Here is a 15,364-nt window from a genome sequence, read left to right as displayed (position 1 = left end):
ATAAGCAAGGCTCTAGGAAAGACTCATGGATCTCCCTAGAAGGGAAATAGAATAGCTTTTATGGTAAACTGGGGGTAGGTAGAAATGGGAATGGAAGGAATCAGGTAGAGGCTGGAAGGATAAAGAGTGAGAGTATGGGGAGAAACAACTGCAACGGAGGGGCATTTGTGGGAGGAATTTGGACACCTAGTGCAATGAAAACTTCCAAGAGTCTGAGTATAACACTAGTGAGAACTCCTGGTAAAGGAGGATGAAGAGCCTGAACCAGCCATCTCGTGGAACCTAGTAAGACTTATAGTGCTGAGACTGGAACACTAACACAGCCAAAAACAAAAACAACAACAAAAACTTTTGACCTACAACCTGGCCTACCAGCTATGAGAGGGAAGCATAGCAGACACTGTCTGGATGGTCAAGACCTGGAAGTTGGATAGTCCAGAGACCTAGGGCAGAACTAAACAGGACTGGCCAAAAGGGGGTGGGGGAGTTTTTTTTTGGTTTTGGTTTTGTTTTCAAGACAGGGCTACTTTGTATAGCCCTGGCTGTCCTGGACCTCACTTTGTAGACCAGTCTGGCATTGAACTCAGAATATTAATTAATTATAATATTATTAATATTCTACTCATCGTGGATTGGACCCTAGTCCAACCGTTATTAAAGAAGTTTCATTGAGCAGCTGATAGGAGAGGATGCAAAGACCTACAGCCAAAGACTGGGCAGTGAGGAGGAAAGGAAGGATTGCAGAAGACACCGAAAGAACATGGCTCACAGAACCAACTGCTTAGGACTCCTAGGAGCTCACAGAAAATGAAGTGGGTGTCACAGAACCAACATGAGTCTATACCAGGACCACTGAATACGTAATGGGTGTTTAGCTTGACGTTTTTAATGGGACTCTGAAACAGTGAGAGTGGGGGTGTCTCTGACTTTTGGGACCCTTTTCCTCCTACTGAGTCGCCTCATCCACCCTTGATATGAGGATTTGTGCCTAGACTTAAATTGCATGTCATTATGCTGTGTTCACTCGCTATCCCTGGGAGGTCTGATGTTTTCTGAAGGGAAACACGACCAGTGGGTCTGGGAAGTTTGGGTTTGATTCCTGGGACCCACAGGAGAGAAGAAAATTACTACCATAAGTTATCTGTTGATTTACACAAATGTGCTGTGGCACAGGCACACCCCTTCTCACACACACAAAATGAATGTGATAAAAAAAAGCCATTAAAAGTTAATCATGCCCATGACTCACCACTTCTGTCCTGATTTGGGAGACTCTGCACAGCTCATCTTTGTGTGGGATGATGGAGTTCTAAGGTGAGTATTGGTTTTACCTGTGGTTTCTGTAGGAATAAACCTAGATGAATAGTCCTTAAGGCACATTAACCCACCAGTCTAGCTTTATTTTGCAGTGACTATCTGATAAATGTCATAATGTCATGAATGAATTCAAATACATTTAAGGCAATTGAAGTCTGGCACAGAAAAAAGTTAATGTAATTAGGTCCTTGTGGAAAGTTTGTTGAACACACAATGGAAGATTCCGTCTTTAAATCAGATGTTTTTGTCTTTTCAGCCATTGGCTCCTCAGCTCTGAGGACAGCGGCTATTGTATGGCTGCTCGTAGGATAAGGCTAATCTTATCATGAACACACTACCCTCCTGAACGCTATTCCACACTGTTTCTCCTCCCCCTACCAGACTACCTGATGGACACTGGGGAGGAGGTTCATTTGAACTGCACCTCAGCCATGAAGAACAGTGGGCTCTAGGGCTGGCTGTGACTCCTGACCTGTCCTTGCCCTGCTCCAATCTAGAAATTCCTTACTTCTGAAAGGCCTTAGATGTTTCAAGTCCTTGTAGAAGTTGCTGTAGAAGTCAGGTAAGAGGCCCTGACACCTGGATCTGTCCAGTTCCCCCAAACATAGTCATCTAACCACTCTTCCCTCCTGATGAAAACAGACAAATTAAGCCAGACTAAATTAGCTTGAGGGGGGAAACTACCAACGGAGAGTTGCCATTCTCAGTGACCATCAGCAGTGATAAAACTCATGAACCCTATACAACAGCTGTTTTTAGTTTCAGTGTGATGGGGTTACTTTTATTCTATTTACCAATTACTCCACCTCTGTACTAGCTCAGTTTCTCTAGCAACTTAACTGCTCTCTGCTAACTGCTCACTGTCAGGGAGTCAGTTTACAGACAGCTTCAATGACACAAACATATATAAAAGGGAAAGTTTGGTAAAAAGATTTTGGTACTTACAGACCTTAGGGATGCCCAGCAGGCCTCCTGCACAGAGGAAAGATAGATGGAGAAGAGTGGCAAGCAGCAACCTATACTGAGTTGCTTCAAGGTGGCAGACAAATGCCTGGATGGTGCATTTAAAGGAAGCCCAGTCTAGGGAGGGGAGGGGAAGGGTGCTTTTTAGTTTTTATCAGTATTGCAAGCTGGTACTCTTTGGGCGTGGTAAAACTAACTGGAAATTGTGTCAAAAGGGAACTAACTGGAAATCTTGTTCCTGGGATTAACATCAAGTTTACATTAAAAATAGGTAGGACAAACACTCATGTCAGAGTTGTGTTTAAAACTGGTGTTTATATTCAATCATCTCAAAAGGAAAATAGTATCCCCCAATTCTACCTGACTTTTTTGACTTTTTTCAAAACACTCTTGGATATGTATTCATATTTTATAAGGCTTTCAATCCCCCTAGCTTTTTCTATAATAAAAACTTATACTTGAAGTAGAATATGTTATCTATGTTACACTTGCCATGCAGAACTGAGATTATAATTTTTATTAATTAAATTTGCCCTTTAGACATAACAGAGAAACTGTACCTATGAAACCTCAATGTTATGGTTTTCCAAACAAGACCTGCATAATAAAAACTCAAGATGACATGAAAATGTAGATGAGAGAAATCTCATATGTCCTCAACCCTAGATGTGCTATAGGCTACTAATGGTTATTGAGAGAGGGACAGTCAGTCTTCTCAAAAGATAAACCAAGTATGTTATTTAATTCCAAATGCTCAGCCTTATGCACCTATACATACAAACATCTGCTCCCATTAGTTCTAGATGAAGAGTCTTTGATTATGATTGAGGTAGACTCCAATCTATGACTATAGTAGAAATAATATGAATCATTGAATTTTTTTTCCAGTCCTATTTAGTTCTGCCATAGGTCTCTGGACCACATCCTTTCCCCTTTGGTCTTCTTGCCTCGCTCCTCACAGCCATTCACTTGAGAGCACTCTCACTATCTACATTTTTCTTCCTTTCTTCCTTCTTTCTCCAATTCTTTTTCTGTAGTCAGCAGAACCTTTAGGTGGGGGGGGGGGGGGGGGGGGGGAGGAAGCAGTCCTGAGATCAAATGCTGGTTCTAGAGACCCAGAGATAAACCACCAGGCCCCTGCCTGATATGGTTTCCATACAAAATGTCACCACAGGCATATGTGTTTCGGCATTTGGTCCCCAGTTGATGCTACTGTTTCAAGAGACTGTGGAACTTTTAGGTAACAGGACCTAGTTGGAGGTTGTAGGACCACCAGAATGGGCCTTCAACATTACCAGCCAATGTCCCTTTTAGTCTAGCTCTTTGTTCATGGGACAACCAACGAAGTGAATAGTCAATTCCAGCTCCCTATGATGGGGTCCCAGCACCATGACTTCCCTACCAAGACTGGTTCATATCCTTAAACAATGGGTCAAAGGAAACCCTCTCAAGTTCATTCTGTCAGGTATTCTGTCACAGCTATGTAAAATACAGTCTTTGAGCTCAGACCCCTCACTTTGACAGCAGGCAAACGACTGTGATATTCAAATGGCAAATGTGGAGACTACCCTAGGACTCAGCTACACACTAAACTTGCATCTCAACCCATTGCTCCAATCTCTCCTGTTCACTTCCTCTCCTGTATTCTCTTCCTCTCTCCTCCTTAGCCAAACACACCACACCTACATAGGAGAGTTGTAATGTCCTGTGTTATTCTTTGTTAATTTCTCAGGAAAAATATAATGTTTATTTAACTCACCACAGGCCATCATCTTTAGTCAAGGACTTTACTCCGTCAATTTCTGCAGAAAATGAACTTCCCACAGTCTCAAAGATTATTGCCTACAGAACAGGTATTATATTACTTCCTGCTAATTTCTCCAGAAAATACTTAACTAACCAAGGTCTCAAAGTTATCATCTGTAAATTGCTGACAATAACATCTGTCTCAGCGTATTTATATTATACATGAATACAATCACTAACCTACCTTATACTCAGTAAGCAACATCTTTGTGTAAATCATTAATCTTACCAGTTATTATCAGGTGGTAATTTAAGTTAAACATTATAAGGAATTGATATGAAGTCTCCCTTTTATTCTTTTGGTTTGATTTGGTTTGGCTTTTGTTGTTGTTATGGTTTTGTTGTTGTTTTGCTTTGTTGATTTGATTTTTGTTTTTTGTTTTTTAAAACAGGGTTTCTGTGTAGTCCTGGCTGTCCTGGAACTCCAATGTAGGCCTCAATCAGGCTAGCTTCAAACTCATGTCCACCTGGTTTCATCTTCCAAATACTGGGAATTAAAGTCATGCACCAAAACCACATGGCCTCTCTCCTATTCTTAAAGAATCTATACTTTCTCAACCTTCAGGATTTTTCTCATGTCCTTCCAGAATTAACATGTGCAAATAGTAAATATATGCAGTATATACATATACACTAATATACATACATATATACTGCACAAACAAATGCACACATACACATTACATATACATAATATAGGCATACACTATAGACATTTACTCACTACATATACAGTATACACACACACCATACACAATATATACACACCATATATACACATATACATATTATACACATATACATACTATAAATATATACTATGTACATTATGTACATACATAGTATATACATATCACATACACATGTATAAATATAGGGATACAATGATATACACACACACCTGTATATTTATATCCACATTAATGTATACACAACCCATTTACTCTGTATATTTATATATATGATATATGTACATATATAGATGTACTAGACATTTACAGATATATAAAATCCACACCTAAATACAATATATACCACTGCATATATTATATCTGTAATAGTGATATATGAGTACATACACACATATACATAAATACTACATATTTAAATATGTGCAATATATGCATATATTATCTCACATATGTACATATCGGATGATGTGCTAGCATACATTTACCAACTATCGTTCTGTAGTGGGAAGACATTAGCTAACTTGAATTCTTGGGATACATGCATACTATGAGCCCCAGTTTGACAGCAGAGACCCTGACTTGCAGCATCTAGCAGTTCCTATGGTGGTAAACCACAGGTGATTTCAAGCTACCATCATGAGGCATGGAGAATTTGGTGAAGAGAGCCAGTCAAAGAAGAGGAAGGAGACCAGCAGGACCAAGTAGAGAAACAGAGGGTTAGAGGGTGGGACAGGAGGACACAACAAAAATTTTGTATAGAAATGTCACAATAAAACACACTTCTTTGAATGCCAAGTTTAAATTTTTAAAAAGGTACACAGCCTCATTTTTAACAGTAGAGTAGTATTCCATTGTATAAATGAACCACATTTTCTGTATTCTTTAGTTGAGGGACATCTGGGCTGTTTCCAGCTTCTGGCTATTACAAACAATGCTGCTATGAACATAGACAATCATGTGTCCTCATGATATGGTGGAGCATCTTTTGGGTATACACCCAGGAGTGGTAGAGCTGGGTCTTCCAATAGAACTGTTTCCAGTTTTCTAAGGAACCTCCTGATTAATTTCCAGAGTAGTTGGATGGAACTAGAAATATCATCCTAAGTGAGGTAACCCAGACTCAAAAGGACATACATGGTATGTACTCACTGATAAGTGGATATTAGCCAAAAAGTTCAAAATACCTATGATACAACTCACAGATCATATGAAATTTAACAAGGAAGGCCCAAGTGTAGCTCCTTCAATATCACTTAGAAGGGAGAACAAAATAATCACCAGAGGCAGAAGGAGGGAGGGACCTGGATGGGAGAGGGAAGGGGGAGGGAAAAAGAGAGGCAGGGGCAGGTGTGGTGTGGGGGACAGGAGAGAAGCCCAGAGGGCCAGGAGAATGAATAGAAAGATGCAGCATGTGCGGTGGGGACAAGGGGAGGGGAACCTCTAGGAAGTCCTAGACACCAGGGATGTGAAAGGCTCCCAGGACCCAATGGGGATGACCTTAGCTGAAATGCCCAACAGTGGGGAGATGAAACCTAAAGAGAACCACCTCCAGTAGATAGACATGGCCCCTATTTGAGGCATGGGGCCACCCACCCATCTTCAAAATTCTTGACCCAGAATTGTTCCTGTGTAAAGGAAATGCCGGGACAAAAATAGAGCAGAGGCTGAATGAAAAGCCATCCAGAGACTGGCCCAATTGGCATCCATCCCATGTGTAGGCCCCAATCCCTGACTCTTACTAATGCCGTTGTGCTTGCAGACAGGAGCTGTCCTCTGAGGGGCTCTACCAGCAGCTGACTGAGACAGATGCAGATACTTACAGTCAACCATTGGACTGAGCCTAGGGACCCCCCTAAGGGATAGTTAAGAGGACTGAAGGAGCTAAAGGGGATTGCAACCCCCAAAAGATTTGAAGACCAACAGCATCAACTAACCCAGACCCCTCACACCTCCCAGAGGCTAAGCCACCAACCAAAGAGCAAGCACAGGCTGGTCGGTGGCCCCCATTACATATGTAGCAGAGGACTACCTTGTCTGGCCTCAGTGGGAAAGGATATACCTAATCCTGTACAAACTTGATGCCTCAGAGAAGGGGGATGCTAGAGGGGTGAGGTGGGAGTGGGTAGATAGGGGAGCACCCTCTCTGAAGCAAGGAAATGGTGAAGAGCTCATGGAGAGATGACCAGGAAAGGGGGCAACATTTGAAGTGTAATTAAATAATTTTTTTTTAAAAAAAAGTTTAACAGCCCTCAAGGGCCAATGAGATCAGACTTTAGCCCAATAACACCCACAGAGGATGCTAGCATGTGCTAGCTGACAGGAGCCTGATATAGCTGTCTCCTGAGAGGCTCTGCCAGTACCCGACTAATACAGAAGTAGAGGCTCACGGCCATCTATTGGACTTAGCACAGGATCCCTAATGAAGGAGCTAGAGAAAGGATCCAAGGAGCTGAAGGGTTTGCAGCCCCTTGGGATAAACAACAATATGAACTAACTAGTACCTTCAGAGCTCCCAGGGACTAAACCACCAACCATATAGTAAACATGGTGGGACTCATGGCTCCAGCAGCATGTGTATAGCAAAGGATGGCCTAGTTGGTCATCAATGGGAGGAAAGGCCCTTGGCTCTGTGAAGGTTCTATGGCCCAGTGTAAGGAAATGCCAGGGCCAGGAAGCAGGAGAGGGTGGGTTGGTGAACAGGGGCGGGGGGGCGGGGAGAATAGAGTTTTTTTATACTTTCTATTTTTTCTTTTTTTCGGAGGGAAAATTGGGAAAGGCGATATCATATGACATGTAAATAAAATATCTAAATACATATATGTATATGTGCATATATATGTATAAATATACATATATACATATATACACATGTATATATATACATATATGTGTGTGTGTGTGTATATATATATATATATATATATATATATATATATATATATATATATGCACCCAGAGAGAGAGAGAGGTGGGTGAGAAGGGAGGGAGGGAGGGACAGAGACAGAGAGAACATGTACAAAATGCACTAGCATCTTTAAATTCCTTTTATCCTAAGGCAAGAGAAAGTAGAGGGGTATGGGTTAAGAAATATAAAGGACTATAGAATTCTAAACTCTTCTCCAGTAATCCAGAATAGAGTGGGTGTACTGGCTGGTTTTGTGTCAACTTGACACAGCTGGAGTTATCACAGAGAAAGGAGCTTCAGTTGGGGAAATGCTTCCATGAGATTCAGCTATAAGGCATTTTCTCAATTAGTAATCAAGGGGTGATCATTTTGGTTGGTACAATCTCTGGGCTGGTAGTCTTGGGTTCTATAAAAAAGCAAGCTGAGCTAGCCAGGGGGAGCAAGCCAGTAAGAAACATCCCTCCATGGCCTCTGCATCAGTTCCTGCTTCCTGATTTGCTTGAGTTCCAGTCCTGACTTCTTTTGGTGATGAAAAGCAATGTGGAAAGTGTAAGCTAAATAAACCCTTTCCTCCCCAATTTGCTTCTTGGTCATGATGTTTGTGTAGGAATAGAAACACTGACTAAGACAAACGGAAACTTGGTGTTTACTGATTTGACAGTCACAAAACCTGAATAGGCTTGACAGCTACCAGTTACTCTTTTTTGGGGCACCATCCACCATGAAAGTGGAGGAAAAAGAATAAAGGCATCCCAGAAAAGTCAATCTTACATTAATAGCTTCAAGCAAGCATTCCTCAAATGATTAACCTGAGTTGCTGGCCAAGGGGATGGTCAGGACTTCATAGGAAAGGTGCAAAGGAGTGTTACCATAGCTAAGATCTGAGAGACTAAAAACAGCTCAGCACACTCCAAACCAGCATTCTGTACAGTCAATTACAAGCAAGTAACAACACAAGTGAAACAAAGGTGTTGATCTGGGTTCTTCATCAGCTCATCAACATTCACTCTTGTCTCCAAGCCAACTAAAGATATCAACAACAATGGGATTCCCACACTGTAACAATGATGGAATGGGGCTAAACAACTGTTCCACTGCCGATCCTAAAAAAGTATATCTTTTAGTACACTTTATGTATTAACAAAATTCTCTTGACCCTTAGTGGTTACTTTAAGAACCTTAAAACGTGGTTCTCTTTTGTGCCCATTTTACAGAGAAAGAATCAAAGACATAGAGAGTAAATGACTTGTCAGTATAGACTACTGCTACCTACTCCACATGCTCCACTGTCTATCATTCATCCAACTGATATTTCATACTTGTCTACTGCAGACATGATTATCAAATTATATGTAAGAAAGGTTTCAGTGAGATCACAAGACTTACCCAAACCCTCCACAGGCAAGCAGCAAAGCCATGTTTCATCAGAGTCAAGAGTTCCTGCTCACCCATACTAACACAGTATGGAAGAAGCACAGAACCCCTACAGTTGCAACAACCTGATTTTTGACAAAGATGCCAAATACATACACTAGAGAAAAAATGCCTCTTCAATAAACAGTATTAGAATAACTGGGTATTCAAATACAAAAGAATAAAACTAGATCTCTATTTCTCATCTTCTACAAAGGTCTGTTCTAAATAGATCAGACATCATTCTAAGAAAAGTGAGGCAGAGAAGAGCCAGACTCCACCTCAATAGGCTGAGACTGCCATATTGGAACAGCAAGGGGAAGTGGGGGCAGCCTTTCCACAGGATGAAGGTTGATCACCTTTACTAGAGGACATGTATACATACATAGGTGGCTATAGATATTTTTGTGGTTTGACTGGAATAGGGTGTATTGTTTTCAATACCTAGACATCGTTTCTGCAAATGAAGCTGAAAGTTAGGCTTGGGCTAAGCAATACTTTATGGCTTGGTGATATCACCCAATGCACCCTAACTCAATTCCTCATGATATGAGGCCGTTACCCAACAATATTAAGACCTGAAACTCCTGTCAGAGAAATAAATTAGGGTAACCATTTTAAGATACAAAAATTTTCTGAGGAGATACAGGGATTTCTGAGGATTCCAGATACTCAGGAAATAATGCCAAGAATTAACAAATGGGATTACAAACTTTAAATGCTATGCATAGCAAAGAAATAGGAGTGAAAAGATAGCCTGAAGAATTAGAGAAAATCTTTGTAACTATATCTCACATGGAAAATGAGCATCTACAATACATAAAGAATTCAAGAAACAAATCCCAAGAAACTAAACCCAATCAATACAATGGGCAAATGAAATGAACAGTTCTAAAAAGAGAAGTATAAATAACCAAGTAATTTAAAAAAAATTAACACTAGCCACTTGGTAAATGTAAATTAAAACTACAAAGTGGGATCCAGCTCAAGGGGAGGTCCCAAGGCCTCTCACACTATTATTACTGAAGTTATGGAGTGCTCACAAAAAGGGACCTATCATGACTGCCCTCTGAAAGACCCAACAAGCAGCTGAAAGAGTCAGATGCAGATATTTGCATCCAACCAATGGACAGAAACAGCTGACCTCTGTTGAATTAAGGAAGGCTGAAAGAAGCTGAGAAGGGTGATCCTGTAGGAGGACCAGCAGTCTCTGGACCGCTGAAATCTCTCAAACACTGGACCACCAGACAGCATACACCAGCTGAGGGCCCCAACACACATATAGTAGAGGACTTCCAGATCTGTGTTCATTCAGAAATGACGCACCTAACCCTCAAGACTGGAGACCCCAAGGAGTTTAGAAGTCAGGTGGGATGGAGGGTGGGGACATCCACATGGAGACAGGGGGTGTGGAGGAGGTGTGTTATGCACAGCAGTCGAAGGCTGGATCTGGGGAGGGGGTAATGGAATATGGAGTGTAAAAAAAAAAACTAATTTAAGAAAAAAGAAGAAAGAAAAAACTTTAATAAGTGATTGATTCTGGCTGTATGCTAAAACAAGTTCCTTGAAGATTAAAGATTAATTCTATTGTTTTGTAAAATAGAGAATTCATTAGCAATGAGAGATCTAGTTAATTTCATTGACACAAATTGAGACAAATGATATTTTTTGGATATACCCTTCTTGGCTGTGTTATTTTTGAAACAGAAATAGTTGACAAGTTTTAGGGTTAAAACACCAAGTATTTAATATTAGTAAATATTTAAGCCATGAAAGCATGGGCCACAGTGTTCATCTGGGATGAGTCTTCCTTCCCTGGTAGTTCTACAGGAGCACACACAGAAAACAAGTTGTAGTCATGAGGGCAGTCTGAATCAAGCAATAAAAATCACAAATATCGCCAGTACCTTTCAGACTTGCATTTACTTATCTCATACTGACTTAACCACTATAACATGTCTTGTAAGAAAATAGGAGCTGAAATTATATTCAGGTGATCTTTCGAATAAAACATTTCTAAGAAGAAAAAAAAAATGCCAGCAAGATGGTTCTATGGTTAAAAGTGCTTGTTGTCAAGCCTAATGACCTATGTTCATTCCCTGGACCCAAATGGTAGAAAGTGAGAACTAATTCCCTCATGTTGTCCTCTGACCTCCTCATGTATGCTATGGCATATATACAAATAAATAAATATAGTGAAAATTAAGTTTCTGCTCTCCAACGAGGAATAAAAAAATTAAACTCAGGCCAGAACATTCAAGTACTGCTTTCAAAGAATTGCTTAAAAGCTGTCCCAACTCAGCTGGTGTTGACCTAGCAATAATGATTTTCTAAAAGCTAGATAATGGCAGAGTAGGATGTTGCACACCTGTCATCCAACACTGGGTATGTGAGGTAGAAGAGTCATGAGTTAAGAGGACAGCCTGGGCTACACAGCGAGCCCAACTAAACAAAAGAAAGTCAGACAATGGGCCAGCTTCTTGTCAGTAAGCACACACCTGAAAGTCTACTAGCCAGTCATACTATGGGGACCCCATTTCTGCCAGACTCTAGCCACGTTCTGAAACACAGGTTGGAGGTATGGCAGCAGCAAGAATAAAGAAACTAAGCACAGCTGTTATTCAAGCAAGTAGCCCCAACAGCCCAAGCCATCTTTATTTATACAAGTTCTAAAGCGGTCAAGCATGAGTAGTTTCAATTTGTTTCTTTTTCATCATTTTCAAAAAAATCATAATACTTACCCATTTTTGTTTCTCTTCCCCACTCCCTTGTTTTCACTGACCTTTACCCATATATAAACATTAATTAATCATTACCTCGTATCTAACCATAAATTTTATATTACAAGCCAAAATGATTATATCTGGCCAGGCACATCCTATTCATACTGTATCCAGACCAGCAAACACAAGCTCTAAGGCCAATCTTTATTAACAGAATGCTATATTTTTGGAGTCAGCAGAGAGTATGATACTATACCTAGAATATTTTCCAGCTGTATATTTACTAAATGGTTTACATACCACTTTTATGTTAGCAGCAGTTTTTTGATACGGTCCTGTTCTTTTTTATACATTCCCAGAATGGTAATAATTGATGCCTGATTCTTTTTTTATTAGATATTTTCTTTATTTACAGTTCAAATTTTATCCCTTTTCCCCATTTCTCCTCTAAAACCCCCCTTATTCCATATCCCCTCCCCCTACTCACTAACCCTGATTCTTTTTTTTTTAAAGATTTATTTTATGTGTATGAGTACACTGTCGCTGTACAGATGGTCGTAAGCCATCACACGGTTGCTAGAAACAGAACTCGCTCCAGCCCAGCCTAACCCGGTGGTAGGGATCAAGTTTCATTTCTTCCTGGCAGTTTCTACTTTTACTTTTATTTCCAAGGGGGACTGGAAGATTTAGAATTCTTTGTTAACTTTTTTGGCACCAAAGAGATGTCCGACCTTACCCACCCTTCATCTTTTCCTTACATGTTCCTGTAAGTTTTTAATACCATCTTTTAAGAAACCATCTCCTAAGTTCATGAAATGTATTAATCCCTTCTTTCAAACAGTTAAGTAAGCAAGAATCATTAACCTAAGTGACTCTCTCCAGCTTACTCAGATGACTGTAGAGACAGCCAGCAGTAGCAGGGAGAACCAGTTTCTACAATCCAAAAACCCAGGTTCAATAAACTACAATGAGGTCTTAATTCCTGTATAGAAACTTTAGAAAATTTAATAAAGACTCTTCCAAGAGCTTTTGTTCCTAATAAACTCAACTACAATCATGACTGACAAAGGAAAACTAAAAATGACCGTAAGAGTAAACAGCCAAAGCCTGGAGGGCCTGAAGCACAAGCACCTCAGGAACATTTCCACAGGCCCTTGACAAGTGGGTGGGAATCTCCAAAGGCCTTGTCCTGAGGAGCTCCATTTGCAAAGCATGGTTACAGCATGGCTTTTCACATTTCCACAACATTTTGTTGATCCCTAAACCTACAAGCATCTGACCATCGATCCTAAACCCAAAGGAGATCAGTGTTCATGGCTCTGTTGTCTCTAGCTAGAGCTGTACATTCCCTTGCTAGACAGCCTGTTCCTCCGGTTTCATACCATGGTTCTTCTTTTAGTTTCTGGATGCTAAGGTAAAGCTCTGTCTTCTGGTAATGAAGCCTGGAAGGCAGGCTTAATCTCTGCTGTCTTCCAGCCCTTACCTTGCAGGACTTACCTTGCTTGGGAGAAAACTGGCTAGAGAACAATCACCACACACCTCCAACTTGTCAAGAGCTGGGTGTTCCTGGCAGCAACCCAAGCAGTGCCTTGATTTTGTTGCCAAAATGGTAAAAAACTTGCAGGCATGGCAGTGGGCAGTGTGCCCAGAACAACCATCTCTTCAAAACAAGCCATAAGGGACAGTGAGGAACAAGCTCCAGATAAAGGAATGGTATTTGGAAGCAGATACTACTCCCAATGACCAGCTTTGTTACCCCTCAGCCTCTTTGGCAGCTGGCAAGCCCACTTTTATCATTAGTGGGCTGAGGGGTGGGCCCATGAAGAATATAACAGATGTTCAGCTAAACATAGAGAGGCCTCTTTATATCATAGTACACGAGCAGCCCGAAGGGTTTAAGGCACAGGCTAAATTTCAATCCACTATTTGCTAGATGAAATTTGTAGCAAGCAACAGCATCCTGTTAAGGTTTTTTTTTTCCTAAAAGACATAGACAATAATGTACCAAAAGAATAGCTTCATGGGAAGAATTGGATGAAGTCATGCATGAGACATTTAAGGCTAAGTCTGGTTCATTTTATGCCCACATAGGAAAATGTGGTGTGCTCCATTCAGTTAGATTGTTTAAAAATGCCTTGCCAGCACCAAACACTTCCCAGCAAGCTTTGCTGCAGGTTATGATCGTATGACTGAGATCTGGTCCTTTTGATTCACCGTGAATTGGGACTGCTGCTTCCTAGTGTGAATTCCTCAAACTCCCATGATGCCCTCAGACATACACCTAGAGAGACTTACGACAACTTTTAAACTGAGCTGGATTACACCCTCTGGGGAAAATTCATGCACCCACTGCTCACCCGACTCCAGTCTTGTCTCTTCAGTGTTCACATACTCTAGCCATCAGCTTGATACCTTCAGTTGCAGACTTGATCGTGGCAGGTTCCGTTATCTCATGGGCACATAGGAGGCTCTCATGGCATACCTACTGTGAATATGTGGCCTGAAGCAGACAGCCAAGGCCAAATCCTTTCTTGACCCTCTCCCATCACCCAAATGGTAGAACACAGTGCCTCTCTGTTAAATGAAGATCATCAATAATCTTGTGGGGCTCATTGGTAAGAATATGAGAGGGAAAACACCAGCAAGTCAGGAAGGCAGAAAGCCGATTGGTTCAGGCTCGGGCTTGCACAACTGGATCCCATGAGGGCTGTGCTGGCCAGGGCCCATACTGATTCCTATGTTTCAAGCTTCTTTGGATCACTTTATTAACTCTTATACCAGGCAAGATGTCAACTGCAGCCAACAGAAGACCCAAAATGTTTTTGCGTGTATGTACATGTTCCTGTTGGTACATTCACATGGGTGTGCATGTGCATGTGTGTGTGTCTAAGTATGCTCAGTGTCAAGTGTCTTCCTTAATCATGCACTTACCACCGTATTTTTTTTTTGAGGTGGGTCTGGTCTTTCACTTAGTCTGGATGGAGCCTGTCAATTCAGCTGAACTGTCTGGCCAGTGAGCCCCAGGGATCCTGCTGTCTCTACCACCTCAACTACTGTGCCTGGCTTGGGGGGTTCTGGGGAAGACTGGATTTAGGTCTTCATACTCACAAAGCAAACACTTTATTGAGTCATCTCCCAGGCCCAGGACAACTGTTTTTTATAGGGCTTTATAGGGCTAGCTTCCCTGTCAACTGGACACAAGGTAGGGTTCACCTGGAAAAACAGAACCTTAACAAAATGTTTCCATTAAGTTGCCAGTAGGCAAATCTGTAGGGCATTTTCTTGACTAGTGATTAATGTGAAGGCTAAGTGGGCAGTACCACTCTCGGGCTGGTAGTTCTAGATGCTATAAGAAAACAGGCCAAGCAAGCCAGAGGAAGGAAGCCAGTAAGTAGCACTTTCTCTGTGGCCTGTGCATCAGTCCCTGTCTCCAGGTCCAACGATGATAGCGATGTAGACCTATAAGCTGAAATAAACCCTTTCCTCCTCAAGTTGCTTTTAGTCATGGCATAGCAACAGAAAATCTAACTAAGGCAGGTTTACTG

General features: G+C 41.2%; 1 protein-coding gene and 1 long non-coding RNA gene across 2 annotated transcripts in view; one reads left to right on the top strand and one right to left on the bottom strand.

Annotated features, from left to right (window-relative positions):
• Window positions 1-1,287, bottom strand: part of Pla2g4c (phospholipase A2 group IVC) — a 43,613-nt gene extending 42,326 nt beyond the window's left edge. Inside the window, exon 1 of the mRNA XM_031384103.1 lies at window positions 1,250-1,287. Coding sequence (XP_031239963.1) covers window positions 1,250-1,287 — 38 coding nt within the window. The remainder of the gene's footprint in view (window positions 1-1,249) is intronic.
• Window positions 1,288-1,587: 300 nt separating this feature from the next.
• Window positions 1,588-4,593, top strand: LOC116101663. The gene is made up of 3 exons (XR_004122893.1): window positions 1,588-1,879; window positions 4,045-4,133; window positions 4,479-4,593. It is a non-coding gene; the product is annotated as an uncharacterized LOC116101663 (long non-coding RNA).
• Window positions 4,594-15,364: the final 10,771 nt, after the last annotated feature.

This window comes from Mastomys coucha, unplaced genomic scaffold, assembly GCF_008632895.1.
Source record: "Mastomys coucha isolate ucsf_1 unplaced genomic scaffold, UCSF_Mcou_1 pScaffold21, whole genome shotgun sequence".
Taxonomy (NCBI): domain Eukaryota; kingdom Metazoa; phylum Chordata; class Mammalia; order Rodentia; family Muridae; genus Mastomys; species Mastomys coucha.
Note: the sequence above shows the minus strand (reverse complement) of the source record. Positions and strands in the feature narration are given on the sequence as shown.